Source organism: Ricinus communis, chromosome 2 (assembly GCF_019578655.1).
Source record: "Ricinus communis isolate WT05 ecotype wild-type chromosome 2, ASM1957865v1, whole genome shotgun sequence".
Lineage (NCBI taxonomy): Eukaryota > Viridiplantae > Streptophyta > Magnoliopsida > Malpighiales > Euphorbiaceae > Ricinus > Ricinus communis.
This window is the reverse complement of record NC_063257.1, coordinates 8,064,994-8,078,110: the sequence shown is the minus strand read 5'-3', so window position 1 is coordinate 8,078,110 and position 13,117 is coordinate 8,064,994. Positions and strand designations below refer to the sequence as shown.

The window sequence follows — 13,117 nt, the reverse complement described above, 5'->3', positions numbered from 1 at the left end:
ATAAAAATTTGAATAGGCCAATTGGCTTCTCCAGCCGTTTATGAGGTGATGTTTAATTTTGAAAAATTAATAATTTTTACATCTTATATATAAAAATAATGTATTTTCAGAAATAGATGATAGATTTGTAAGAACATGAATCCACAATGGCATAACTGGAATTTTGGTCGCTAAAAGAGGCTATATATGAAGACTAAAAGTCAGTCATTTCTGCTGTACAAATAAAGTTCCTTCCCTACATCAGTTGCTACTCCACTTGTACTGCTCCAAAACCAGAAGTGCACCAGAGTGTGCTGCAAAATGCAAGCCTCCCACTGCCTCAGCCTCAGCCTCAGCAGCCACCACAATTTTACATGGACCCGACACCACCACAGCCTCCAACCACCACAGCTCCGTCGTCTAAAACCCCTTGCTGCCGTGGCTGCACCAGCACAGCCGCTAAAGCACCAGACAAAGACCCACTCAATGCCACAAGAAAAAATAGAAATATTCAAGTCATTAGAGAATTGGGCTACACAAGAAGTACTTCCGCTCTTAAAACCAGTAGATAAATGCTGGCAACCCCAAAACTTCTTACCTGACCCTGCATTACCATTTGATGAGTTCACTGATCAGGTGAGGGCCCTACGTGATCGGACGGCTGAGCTTCCTGACGAGTACTTTGTTGTGCTTGTTGGGGATATGATTACCGAAGATGCATTGCCCACTTATCAGACCATGATTAATACACTGGATGGTGTTAAAGATGAGACTGGGGCTAGTAACAATCCATGGGCCTTATGGACCCGTTCTTGGACTGCTGAAGAGAACCGGCATGGCGATTTGCTTAGGAGTTTCCTGTATTTGTCGGGTCGGGTTGATATGCTCATGATTGAAAAAACTGTGCAGTACTTGATTGGAGCTGGCATGGTAAGGTTTTCCCATATGTTTTCTTTAATTTCTTCTTTAATTTTAATTTTTTAATATGAAAAAGAAAATAATTATTTGTTAATTAAAATGTGTAGGACCCGGGAACAGAGAATAATCCCTACTTGGGCTATGTATACACTTCATTCCAAGAGCGAGCCACATTTGTCTCACACGGTAATACGGCGCGTTTAGCTAAAGAGGGCGGTGATCCAATACTAGCGCGCATATGCGGCACAATAGCATCAGACGAGAAGCGGCACGAGAATGCTTACGCTAGGATCGTTGAGAAGCTGCTAGAAGTAGACCCCACAGGTGCAATGGTAGCAATAGCTGACATGATGCACAAGAAAATCACAATGCCAGCCCACTTGATGTACGACGGGCAGGACCCGCAATTGTTTCAGCATTTCTCAGCCGTTGCTCAGCGACTTGGGGTATATACGGCGGATGATTATGCAGATATCTTGGAGTTTTTGATTGGACGGTGGGGATTAGAAAAGTTGGAGGGCATGACGGGTGAAGGGAGACGTGCACAGGACTTTGTGTGTGGGTTAGCGCCTAGGATTAGGAAGCTACAAGAGCGAGCCGATGAAAGGGCTAAGAAGATGAAGCCACAGAGCGCCAAGTTTAGCTGGATTTTCAATAGGGAGGTCCCACTGTAAACTCTGTGGGTCCTTTTAGTTGGCTATATTTTCACTTGTGTTTCTTCTTTTTATCTTTACAGCTTAATTTACTCTTTCTTTACTTTTTGTGAAGTCTTGGAAATGAAAATGAAAACTTGTTGTGTAGAAGTAAAAGGATCCTTACATAAGTTACAATTAAGAATTTCAATATGAAATGTTGTTCATTTGATTTAGGGTTGACAAATTGAAGCTCATATTAGTATTGCAACGACTATAATTCAGTTCCTTGCCAAATAAAATTACAATAACTTAATAATTAAAAAGGTTTTCTATAAATTTGATAAGATTTTATAATTACGTGGTTGAATTTTTAATAATTATATAACATTCAAAATTATTAACATTTAAATATATATTATTAAGAACTGTTTAAAAATATTTAAATATTTAATTAGATAATTACAAAAATTTATTGATAATTATAAATTAATTTAAATATTAATAATTTTCTAATTTACATATTAAATTATAAATTATAAATTTTTTAATAAATAATAATTATTAAATTTTAATAAATTTAGATTTTATTTTGTAATTATTATTTTTAAACTGCAATAATATTATTGCCAAACAAGACCCTAAAGGGCAGGGTCATGGCCTCTCTGATAATGCACAGTCTTATCTTTTTCTTTTTTTCCATAAATATTTGAACTCTGAAAAAGAATATGCAACTAAAACCCGTTTAAGTGGTAATTTGTCTGTTGAACTTATTAGCCAGGTATAAATTAATTTATTGACCCAATTACTTAAAGGATTTGCCTCAAATTTAAGGAAGTGAATTTCACACACATTTATAGAAAGTAAGTATCAAATAATACTTAATTTCAATTTTGTTTCCATACTAGTGAATTTTTCTTTAAAAAATCTTTAAAATACAGTATCATGCAAACCCGTAAAGAATTGGGATCATAAATAAATTGATTCATAATTTAAAAATGTAAAAGAAAATTTAAAAAATGAATTCAATCTAAAAAATTAGAAGAAAAAAATAAAAAAGAAAGAAAGAGAAAACGCTATCAGAGTTAATTTTTTACTCGAACCATATAATGAGAGTCCATAAAATTGAAATTGAAAAAGAAAGGAGAGGGAACACCATTATAACTATTGCTTATTCCGCAACAATAATATTGAAATTTAAAAGGAAGGAAGAAAGAGTACCACTGTAACTAGTTCTTACCCGCAATAACAATAATAGTCCATCAAATTGAAATAGATTGTGAAAAAGAAATAAATTAGAAATCAAAATTAAGACTAGAAATCTTCAATGATTTTAGGTGAAATCACAATAAAAATCATAATCTATCAAATTAAGATAGATAATGACGAAAAAATCAAATTAAGACTAAAACGATTTTAGGTGAAATGCCAAACTTTTCATCATTTATTTTTCAATTATTCAAATTTATCGAATTCAGTTTTATAAATACGTCTATTTTCAATTCTAGCTACAATTTTTTCAATTTATAATTGAAAAATATGGTTTAGGTAGCAAATTGACCGTCTCCTTTCAAAAAAAAAAAAAAAAAAAAAAGGGATTTTCTTTTGAAAAGATGAATTAAAGTATTACATTTTTATAACTTTTCTTTGGAATGAAGGTTAGGAAGAAGTAAGTTTTCAGTTGATTAATATTTTAAAATTAGGGAGCAAAAAGGAATAAATTATTTCATTTTCATACTTAAAATAATGGGGTAATTTTCATTTCAGCTGTATTCCCATTAAGCCTAGTTGCATTGATTTCTAAATTTTAATATGTATTATAAAATTTTTTAAAATTTAATTTTGGTATTAGTAAAGTTATTTTAGGTTAATTCTGAGAAAACTTTTATTAAAATGTAAAGGGATATAATACAATTATAAATGTATCAAATTTATAAAAATATTAAATATATTAAGCTATAATGTCACATTTTATTTACAATGAGATATTTTCAAAAGAACAAGCAAAAATGATTTTAGAATTACTAAGAATACTAAAATTAAAAGTGCAAAGAGCTTTGCAATGAAATTAAGATTTAGGGACTATAATAAAAACACATTTATAGTCAGGGAGTACAGTTAGAAATTTACCCTTAATATGATAATACTGCTTTTCTAATTTAAATACCTCCTGTCTTAACCAAAAGAATGTAAATGTCAAGAATTCCATTGAATCATACCCTTATTTCCTTATGGTCTTGAATGCTTAGTAACTCAAATCCAATCAATTCGTGAAAAGTTATTGAGAGAAATTCTTGATGCGTGCAGGAAGCATTTTTCCTGAAGGAATAATCCTTCCTGTATATAGAAATAGGTTTTGTCCTTAACCAGACCCGTGCACGTATGGACACACCTCTGAAACAATATCAGCACAAGTCTTGCTCCGATGATGACTTTAAAACCCTCCTCGATGACTTGCACGTAATCTTAATTTTTCTGAGCTTTTTATCTGCTATTAATAGGAGTTGTGTGATTACCGAATCTCCTGTAGTTTCAGAAATCATAAAGTTTTAGTAAACATAAATATTACATTGTATACACGATGAAGATAATAATGAAAATGAAAATTTACAACACATAACTATATTATATGTGCTATAATTTAGTAAACTCTTGCACTGTCAGACAGACTCGACAATTGGATTATTACTCTAATGACTACCTAATCTTAATTATTGGTTGCATGATTGGTGAAAAAGGTATTGTTGAGTGCCAAACTTTCATGATACTCGATCGAGTTTGAATTCACGAGGCTAATTAACAAAATATTTCTTTCCTGCGTAAGGACAAAATAGTATCAAATTGTCTCTCTCTATATATGGTGATCAAATTGCTCCACCAATTCTAACACTTCCCTTTTTCCCATAGCAGATTCTGCATCCACTTTTCAATGACAGAAACTAAAATGTGGGTTTTGTTTCATGCAGTGGCACTGATTATCATAGCCATGACCCATTGGATATACAAATGGAGGAACCCTAAATGCAGTAGTGGAAAACTCCCTCCAGGTTCAATGGGCTTACCACTCATTGGAGAGACCATTCAGTTTTTCATTCCCAGCAAGTCTGTAGACATTCCTTCTTTTGCTAAAAACAGAATCAAGAGGTAATTAAGTAGCTTAAGGCAATAAAGTTATACTTATATAAACTTGTATTATATATGTGTTTCAGTTGTTTATTAATATCTTCTTAATAACTCAGATTTGGACCTGTTTTTAAAACAAGTTTAGCTGGTAGACCCGTTGTAGTATCATCTGATGCTGATTTCAGTCATTTCATCCTTCAACAAGAAGGGAAGTTGGTAGAATTGTGGTATATGGACTCCTTTGCCAAGCTTCTTGGACAATATGGTTCTCTTCAAGAAGGTTCAACTAATGTAATAGGAGCTTTTCACAAAAACATCAAGAAGTTGATTTCTGATTACTTTGGTCCTGAGAATCTCAAAGAAAAACTTCTTCCTGAATTGGAAGAAATGGCTAATCAAACTCTATCGACTTGGTCCTGTCAGGACTCTGTGGAAGTGAAGCTCGAATGTTCCAAGGTTGGATCATTAATTAAATTAGCATGTACGTTTACACATCATTAGTACGCTTGAATTACCTTTTTCAGTTACGTATTCTTGATTGCAGATGATATTGAATTTCACTGCAAGGCATCTTTTTGGTTATGATCCTATAAAGTATGGGATAGATATAAGTGAAATGTTCACCGTCTTCACACAAGGGCTCATGTCTTTTCCTGTGAACATACCAGGCACTGCCTTCCACAAGTGCATGCAGGTAATTATCTGTAATTTGCAACATGTAAAAGAAATTGCTACCTGTTCCAACCACTTTTACCAACTCTTTCATCGCGCCTGATATAGTATTATTTTATTTGTTGCATTATTTATCTATCAAAGAGTTGTAGAACGAAACACTGAGGTGTACGCAGAATATGTATCAGGAGTATAAACTTTGGCAAGAAAAAATAGTTCAACTTTTCAATAAAGATTGTTTTTTTGAAAAGGAAAATTTAATATATGCTTCTGAGGATTAACTTGGTTTGATTTCTACTTTGGAGTTCAGACACGGAAGAAAATTTTCAAGATGATAAGGGACACCATACAGGAAAGATGCACATGTCCTGAAGCAAGAAGAGAGGATTTTCTTGATCACCTAATTGATGACATGAAAACTGAGAATTTGCTGACAGAAAATCTCATCACATTTGCAATTTTTGCCCTTCTACTTGCCACTTTCGAGACAATTCCTTCCACTTTAGCTTTAGCCATTAAGTTATTGGCCGAACATCCTACAGTAGTGCAAGAACTATTGGTAGATTTCTCATTGAAAGATATGTATGTTCTTTGACATTAAAGACTTAGATAAATTTCTCCTTTTCACCGTTTGTATTGTATCAGAAAGAACACAAGGAAATTATTGAAAGCAGGGGAAATGAGGCAAGTGCTGGCATTATATGGAAAGAAAACAAAGCAATGACTTTTACGATGAGGGTGAGTGATGATATAAGAATATTAAGTTCTTTTGATTTTCTTGTGTAGTTGATTGATTATGATTCTTTTAATTGTAGGTTATTAATGAATCACTTAGGATATCTAGTGCTGCAGTAGGCATCTTAAGGAAATCAATTCAAGATATTCATGCGAATGGTATGTCAAGTTATCATCTATTCTGTATAATCATCATTCATCATCCATCATCCATTTTAATCTTAACATAATTTTGCCAATTTTAATTTACAGGATACGTAATCCCAAAGGGCTGGACAATTATTGTTCTTCCATCTGCTATTCACCTGAATCCACAGACATACCAAGATCCTCTTCACTTTAATCCATGGCGATGGAAGGTAATAACCAGGTTCATGTGCATCATTTCTTTATTTAAGCTCGATCTGATACAACTATCTCGGTCGATATATGTATGGCTATCGAAGGTAATAACTAGTTCACAATCTAAAGACAGTTTAAATGTCAATTAAATTACATTTTTATAAGCTTCATCTTTTAAATTAAGGAGGATTTTAGGCCCTAATGTTTATTTTTCTAACACAAACTTGATTAAATAAACCACAGGATAGGCCCTAATGTTAGTGCAAAAAACTTCATTCCTTTCGGTGGAGGACTAAGGTCATGCGGTGGAGCTGAGTTCAGTAAGGTTTTGATGGCAGCATTTTTCCATGTTCTTGTCACTAAATATAGGTATGAAATTTATTGGTTTTGCTTGTGCTTTCATTTCTTTTCACAAACCAGACCTGCAATTCATGTCAAAGCACCAATTGACTAAATTAAGGAAATTTGGGGATCTCAGGTGGATAAAGGTCAAGGGAGGAGAAATTGTTCGAGGCCCAAGTTTAGGGTTTGGAAATGGATATTACATTAAGGTCTCAGAATGGTCACAATGAAGGCAATAATGGAAAAACAAAGGGTATCCTACTTTCTAGTTTGTGTTTGTATAATAAAATAAATTATGGTTCTGTATTAAACATGTGATATTATAGAAGAATAGATATCATATATATAATAAATATATTGTTTGTGTTTTACATTTGTGTGTTCTTGAAATAATAAGATTGATAAATCATCATAATTTCATCTTTCTTATATAGAGATTTATGAATCTACATTTAATGAGCTTTAAATCCTACTATTATGAAACCATATTTTCCTCTTCTTGAAAATGAGAATAAGAAAGAAATTGATTCTGATTTTACTAAATTAGACTCATTTATAAATATGTCTAGATTTGATTCGTACTCTTATTAAAATAGTGATTAATAATAGAATTTTATTCTTTTTTATATGTATTTATTGTTATTAATTTTATATTTTTTATGATCAACTAAAAACAATTCAACTACCTAAATATTCAAATAAAATATATATGATTTCAATTTTTATTTATTTGTCATAAATCTAAAATTGAATATTAATTTAATAAGAAAAAATCTAAGAACATATAAATAAAATAGTAAAAATTATTTTTAAATTTATTTAATTTTAAAATTTGAATGTTAAATGTATAGTTCCAATCTTGAATATATTTAAATATAAAAGAAGAAAATTCAATAAAAAAAATACGTTTCTCTTGTCCCACTGAACATTAAAATAAAAGCCAGCAGTGCATTGACTTTTATAATTAATTAATTCCACTTGGGACAGAGCAGGCCAAATTTATAAATGAACACAAATACATAAAGTAATAATAAACTTGCTTTAGATTTGGCCTTCTACGTGAGCTTCTGAATTTGTGAGTGCATCACACCCAAAAAGATATCTCAGTTTATATTAATTCGCAGACGTACTCACTTCTTAATATTTAAAAATATATTTTTTTATCATTTTATTTTATAATTTTATCGTAGAGAATTATAGAATACCTTTGGAATCGATCTGAGTTTTTCAGGTTTAGGTTTTTGAAAATATGATTCCACCAAATTCGTTTAAAGAGATACAAAGTCTTTCTTATCGAAACAAGACGATCTCACAAAATATGCGGGGGGTGAGTGGCCTGACCTTCCCCACTGTATATTTTGTATATTAAAATTTTCTTATATTTTAAAAATTAATATAATTTAATTTTTAAACTTTTTATTAAAGTTACAATTTGAATATAATAAAATTAATAATAAAAATAATATCTATTTTATTTAATAATTTAAAGTTAAATTATATGAATTTTTAATATTTAAATAATATAAATAATTTTAAAATATTTAAATTTTATTATTCATTTAATTATGCTAAAAATTAAAGTAATTACAGAATACTAGTTAATTATTTTTATATAAATACTAAAACTAATTTTTATATAAAAATTAGACAATGAGGTTTTAGTATAATAAATAAACTATAAGAGGTAATTTATATATTATACCAAAGATTATGAGGCAAACAGTATAAAACTAACTCTAGTTAAAATTGACAGAAAGAATTTTTAGTATAAAATTATAAAATAAAAAAAAATAAAAAAAAATATAATTTTTAAATGTTAGAGGGCAACTAACATAATATGAAAAAATACATGGACCAATAGTAATTATTTTTTTATTATTTAATTTTTAAATTGAAAAATTTATGTAAATAATTAAAGAGTTGAAAAAACTTTAAATTCTTAACTCTGTTAATACAACTTCAGTAAATTAGATTGAAATGCTAATTAAGATGAGCGAATAAATTTGTAAAAGAAAATTGACGAACACAATAAAGGAAGAGCTGATGATTTTTATTTATAAAAATAAATGTAATTTTAGATTAAATTGAAGACCTGATATTGCTTCTTTTTTTCTTTTTCTTTTTTTTTTTTTTGTGACTTTGAGATTGTCATTTTTATATTGATAAATAGGAATTAAATATTTTTATCCAATTTAACTTTAGCTCAAATTAGAACACAAAAATTATATATGTAATAAAATTCAGTGAAATTTAACAGATTAACAGAAAATTCTGTGAAAGTGAAGATGTGATTCCTGGGGAACCGGATAAGTATCGGAGCAGAGGTGACCCATATAACCAGGAAACATGACTTGTCCTGCATCCGCTTGAGACAGCTAATTAGAAAGGATGGCTGCAGAGATGGGTCTCTAACGTATATCAATAAGAAGAAAAATGAGATCTCTTTTGAAACGCATTTATTCATATAAACGAAATCTGCCATTCATGTTTCAGTATGGAACCACTCTTAACTGGAGTAACTTAGGCTTTCACGATGGAATTTAATGTTATATATATATATATATATACATATCCTAATTGGTCTTAGACATTTGAGACGTGATGCCCTTTAAATTATAGGATTTAGTCCCATACCTAACTGTTATTGCCCTTATCCAAATAATTTACTGATGAATTTAATGTCACCCCATATAGTATTCGACTTTGGGCAGTTGGCTGCTCAGTTGATGAGTCTTCATCTTCATTAAATGAAATTTTTATTTTTATTTTTTGAAGTCTGGGTTATAAATGGAGCTCTCACCAATATCTTCAGGACCAGCTAAAATTGCACCATTCTGGCTGTTTGTTGTCCTGCCATATAGCTTGTCTCCATTCCATCTTTTAGTCTAAATGTGGCCTATGGGTATCTATATTTTTGCCTTTGCAATTTTGGTATATGTTGCTTTTTGGATTTTTAGATGGAGGAATCCTCCTTGTAATGGGCGGCTTCCTCCTGGTTCCATGGGCTTGCCACTCATTGGAGAGACTATTCAGTTCTTTATTCCCAGCAAGTCTCTAGACATGCCTCTTTTTGTGAAGAACAGAATAAAAAAGTAGGCCTAAAAAAGTATTTTTTAAATATTTTGGAAAGTAAAAATAGTATTCTCAAACAATTGCACTTGCATTAATTAATTTATTTCCTAGACGTTTTCTGTCAGATGATGTAACCGGTTGTAACATTACTTTGTTATTAGCAAATTATGGTTTACTAATTCATATATAATTTCAGGTATGGGCCAATGTTCAAAACAAGCTTGGCAGGACGACCAGTTGTGGTATCATCAGATGCTGATTTCAATCATTTTATCCTTCAACAAGAAGGGAAGTTAGTAGAACTATGGTATCTAGATTCTTTTGCTGAGCTTCTTGGCCAAAATGGTTCTCTTAAAGAGGGTTTTCTTGGATATGTACATAAGCATATCAAGAAATTGATTTCAGAACATTTTGGTCCTGAAAGACTTAAAGCAAAGCTCCTTCCTCAATTGGAGGAAATGGTTAATAATTCCTTGCAGGCTTGGTCAAAGCAGGAATCTGTCGAAGTAAAACATGCATGTTCCAGGGTATGTAATGATCATATGGAAAATATTATTTCTATCATGATAAGAATATCCTAGAGGAGGCCCTTCTATTCCTTATATTTCATTCGTACGTTTAAAGTTTATTATCATTTTCTTTAATATTATAGAGAATTCTTTAATGAAAGAGATTTGTCAAGTTTTAACCTTGGATACGCCTACTTTCAGATGATACTGGACTTCACTTCGAAGTTGCTATTTAGTTATGATACTGGAAACAATGAGGAAAGTCTAAGCGAAACGTTTTCAAGCTTCATACAAGGGCTATTTTCTTTTCCTTTGAACATTCCTGGCACATCTTTTCGCAAGTGTATGCAGGTAAATCAGAAAACTAGAAATACTTTATTTTTGATATATGAGAGCTTTTTAGAGAGAAAAGAGGTGCCAGGTTTTAACTATGCTAACCTACGAGACTCAACATCCTGTACAAGTTATTTGAAATTAGTCAGCATATATGAAAAGTTGGGTACATAAGTATATATCAAGTCTCAGCAAAATTTCCATGCATGTTTATCAGAATCAGAAGAAAATCTTGAATATGATAAGGGTTACATTGGTGGAAAGACGAGCTTTTCCTGAAACAAGCAGAGGAGATTTTCTTGATAGTCTTGCAGAAGACATGAAAGCTGATAGCCTCTTCACTGATGATCTTGTTACGCTTGTGATTTTTGTTCTTCTACTTGCCACTTCTGAAACAATTCCCTCCACTCTAACTTTGGCCATTAAGCTATTGATCGAGCATCCTCTGGTCATGCAAGAATTAGTGGTACTTGAACTCACGACCACTTTAATTAATTCTTAATTTTTGGTAGATTCTCTTGCATTATATATTTTCACATAATTGTTTATACATTCATGGATCAGAAGGAAAACGAAGAGATTATTCGAAGCAGGGAAAATAAGGAGACTGGTTTAACTTGGAAGGAATATAAATCCATGACATTTACGATGCATGTGAGTTGCAAATGCTTCCACTTTCTTCAGTTTTTTATTTTTATTTTTTAAAATTTATTCCGTTGATATTAAGCCAAATAGAACTTTGTACCATACACCTTAATTTTCATCTATAATCGATAATAAGTATATAGTAAAAATCGTTTATTTTGCCAAGTATAATAGTAAAAAATTATTTTTCCTTTTTAATATTTTAAGTTCTATGTTAAATTTATAATTACAATAACTATATTTATAGTTGTCAGTTTATTAATTAATATTATACATATATATTATAAATCTTTTAATTAATTTATATAATTAAGGAGTCACATATATAATATGTTCAGAAAAAAAAATAATATATTTCATATCTAAATACCAGATATTTAGTACGTCAACATTTTATCTAAAAGTTATTACATGTTGAATGGAAATTAAGGGACTACTAAGATAATCTCCCAATTAAAATACTGAACGAAATTCTTCCATTGATTTAGTTCTATTACTCCACATAATAATACTCGAATCTGAAACCTCTAATAATGTAAATATAGGTTATTAATGAAGCTCTGCGGATGAGTGGTTCAGTGGGGATCTTAAGAAGAACAATGGAAGATGTTTACATAAATGGTAACGATTCTTTTTTTGTCAATTTATAAAGATTTTCAGTATTTCTATAATTGTTACCTGAGGTTCTAAATCACTGTAAATTTCACAGGATATACTATTCCAAAAGGCTGGACAGTTATGATCGTTCCTTCTTCTCTTCACTTGAACCCACACACGTACAAAGATCCTCTTGCTTTCAATCCATGGCGATGGAAGGTATTATCTTCAAATTAAACTATGTAAACATTAAAAAGTGCAGAAAACCAGCTTTTTGAAAGAAAAAATATAAGGGAAAGAAACTGTCAGGATTGAGATAGCAAATTTCCATGATCTGATTGTTCTAATTAAAAATCAACAAACAGGATCTGGGACCAAATGTTCGTGCCAAGAATTTTATCCCATTTGGTGGTGGAATGAGGACGTGCGGCGGAGCAGAGTTCAGCAAAGTATTAATTGCAGTATTTCTCCATGTTTTTGTGACTAAATACAGGTGAATTTTCTAATTTACAGAATCAAACTAATTGTGCTCAGGGATTATATTCTTACATCCTGTAGTAATGATTGAAGTTTTGGTGGTTTCCAGGTGCACTAATGTGAAGGGAGGAGAAATTGTTAGAACTCCAATGTTAGGATTTGGAAATGGACATTACATTAAGGTCTCAAAGAAGCCAGAAATTATATAAAAATGAAGGCAGCGAAATATATAATTAGTTAGTGTCATTTGGGGAGTAATTCAAAAATTAAATTTCATAAATATATATATATATACGTTTTTTTCCATATGATATTATTGGCAAAATGTAACTGTACGATATAATAGAAATGATGTACATAAAATGTGTGAAAAGAAAGAAGTAACAGGATTAATGCTGCTAAGGTAGCCTGATTTTATTGCTCTTGTAATAATAATTAAGCTGTGATTACATAAGGAATGGGTTCTGGTTTTCAAAGAGGAAAAGAGTCTCATTATGTGACTTGCAATGCTATTTAAAATACCAAGATTTCGCCCTTTCATCTTTTCTTCCCTCGTTCTTAAACATGGAAGCTAAATGTGGCGATTTCTTAGGTGTGTTTTAGCGATAAATCAGTATTAGTTTATAGAATTTTGGCTTATACTAATAAATAAAATATATAAAAAAGAAATTAATGAACAAAAAATCCTGAAAAAACATGACACCTTCTTACCCTGGTCTTGATTAATAGAAGTGAACATTT

At 30.9% G+C, this 13,117-nt stretch overlaps 2 protein-coding genes across 2 annotated transcripts; both read left to right on the top strand.

Annotated features, from left to right (window-relative positions):
• The first annotated feature begins 300 nt into the window (after positions 1-300).
• Positions 301-1,571, top strand: LOC8277360 (stearoyl-[acyl-carrier-protein] 9-desaturase 6, chloroplastic). The gene is given in 2 exon segments (NM_001323745.1): positions 301-909; positions 1,005-1,571. Coding segments are annotated over 2 exon segments (1,176 nt in total).
• A 2,854-nt stretch (positions 1,572-4,425) lies between these two features.
• Positions 4,426-12,623, top strand: LOC8277841. Its single transcript, XM_048371237.1, has 19 exons — positions 4,426-4,673; positions 4,769-5,108; positions 5,197-5,346; positions 5,635-5,883; positions 5,970-6,062; positions 6,140-6,218; positions 6,312-6,429; positions 6,645-6,770; positions 6,880-6,952; positions 9,001-9,067; positions 9,631-9,835; positions 10,012-10,342; positions 10,526-10,675; positions 10,875-11,123; positions 11,222-11,311; positions 11,848-11,923; positions 12,012-12,118; positions 12,265-12,392; positions 12,486-12,623. Exons 1-19 carry the CDS (start codon positions 4,459-4,461, stop codon positions 12,583-12,585), a joined length of 2,946 nt encoding a protein of 981 aa, XP_048227194.1. The 5' UTR covers positions 4,426-4,458; the 3' UTR covers positions 12,586-12,623.
• Positions 12,624-13,117: the final 494 nt, after the last annotated feature.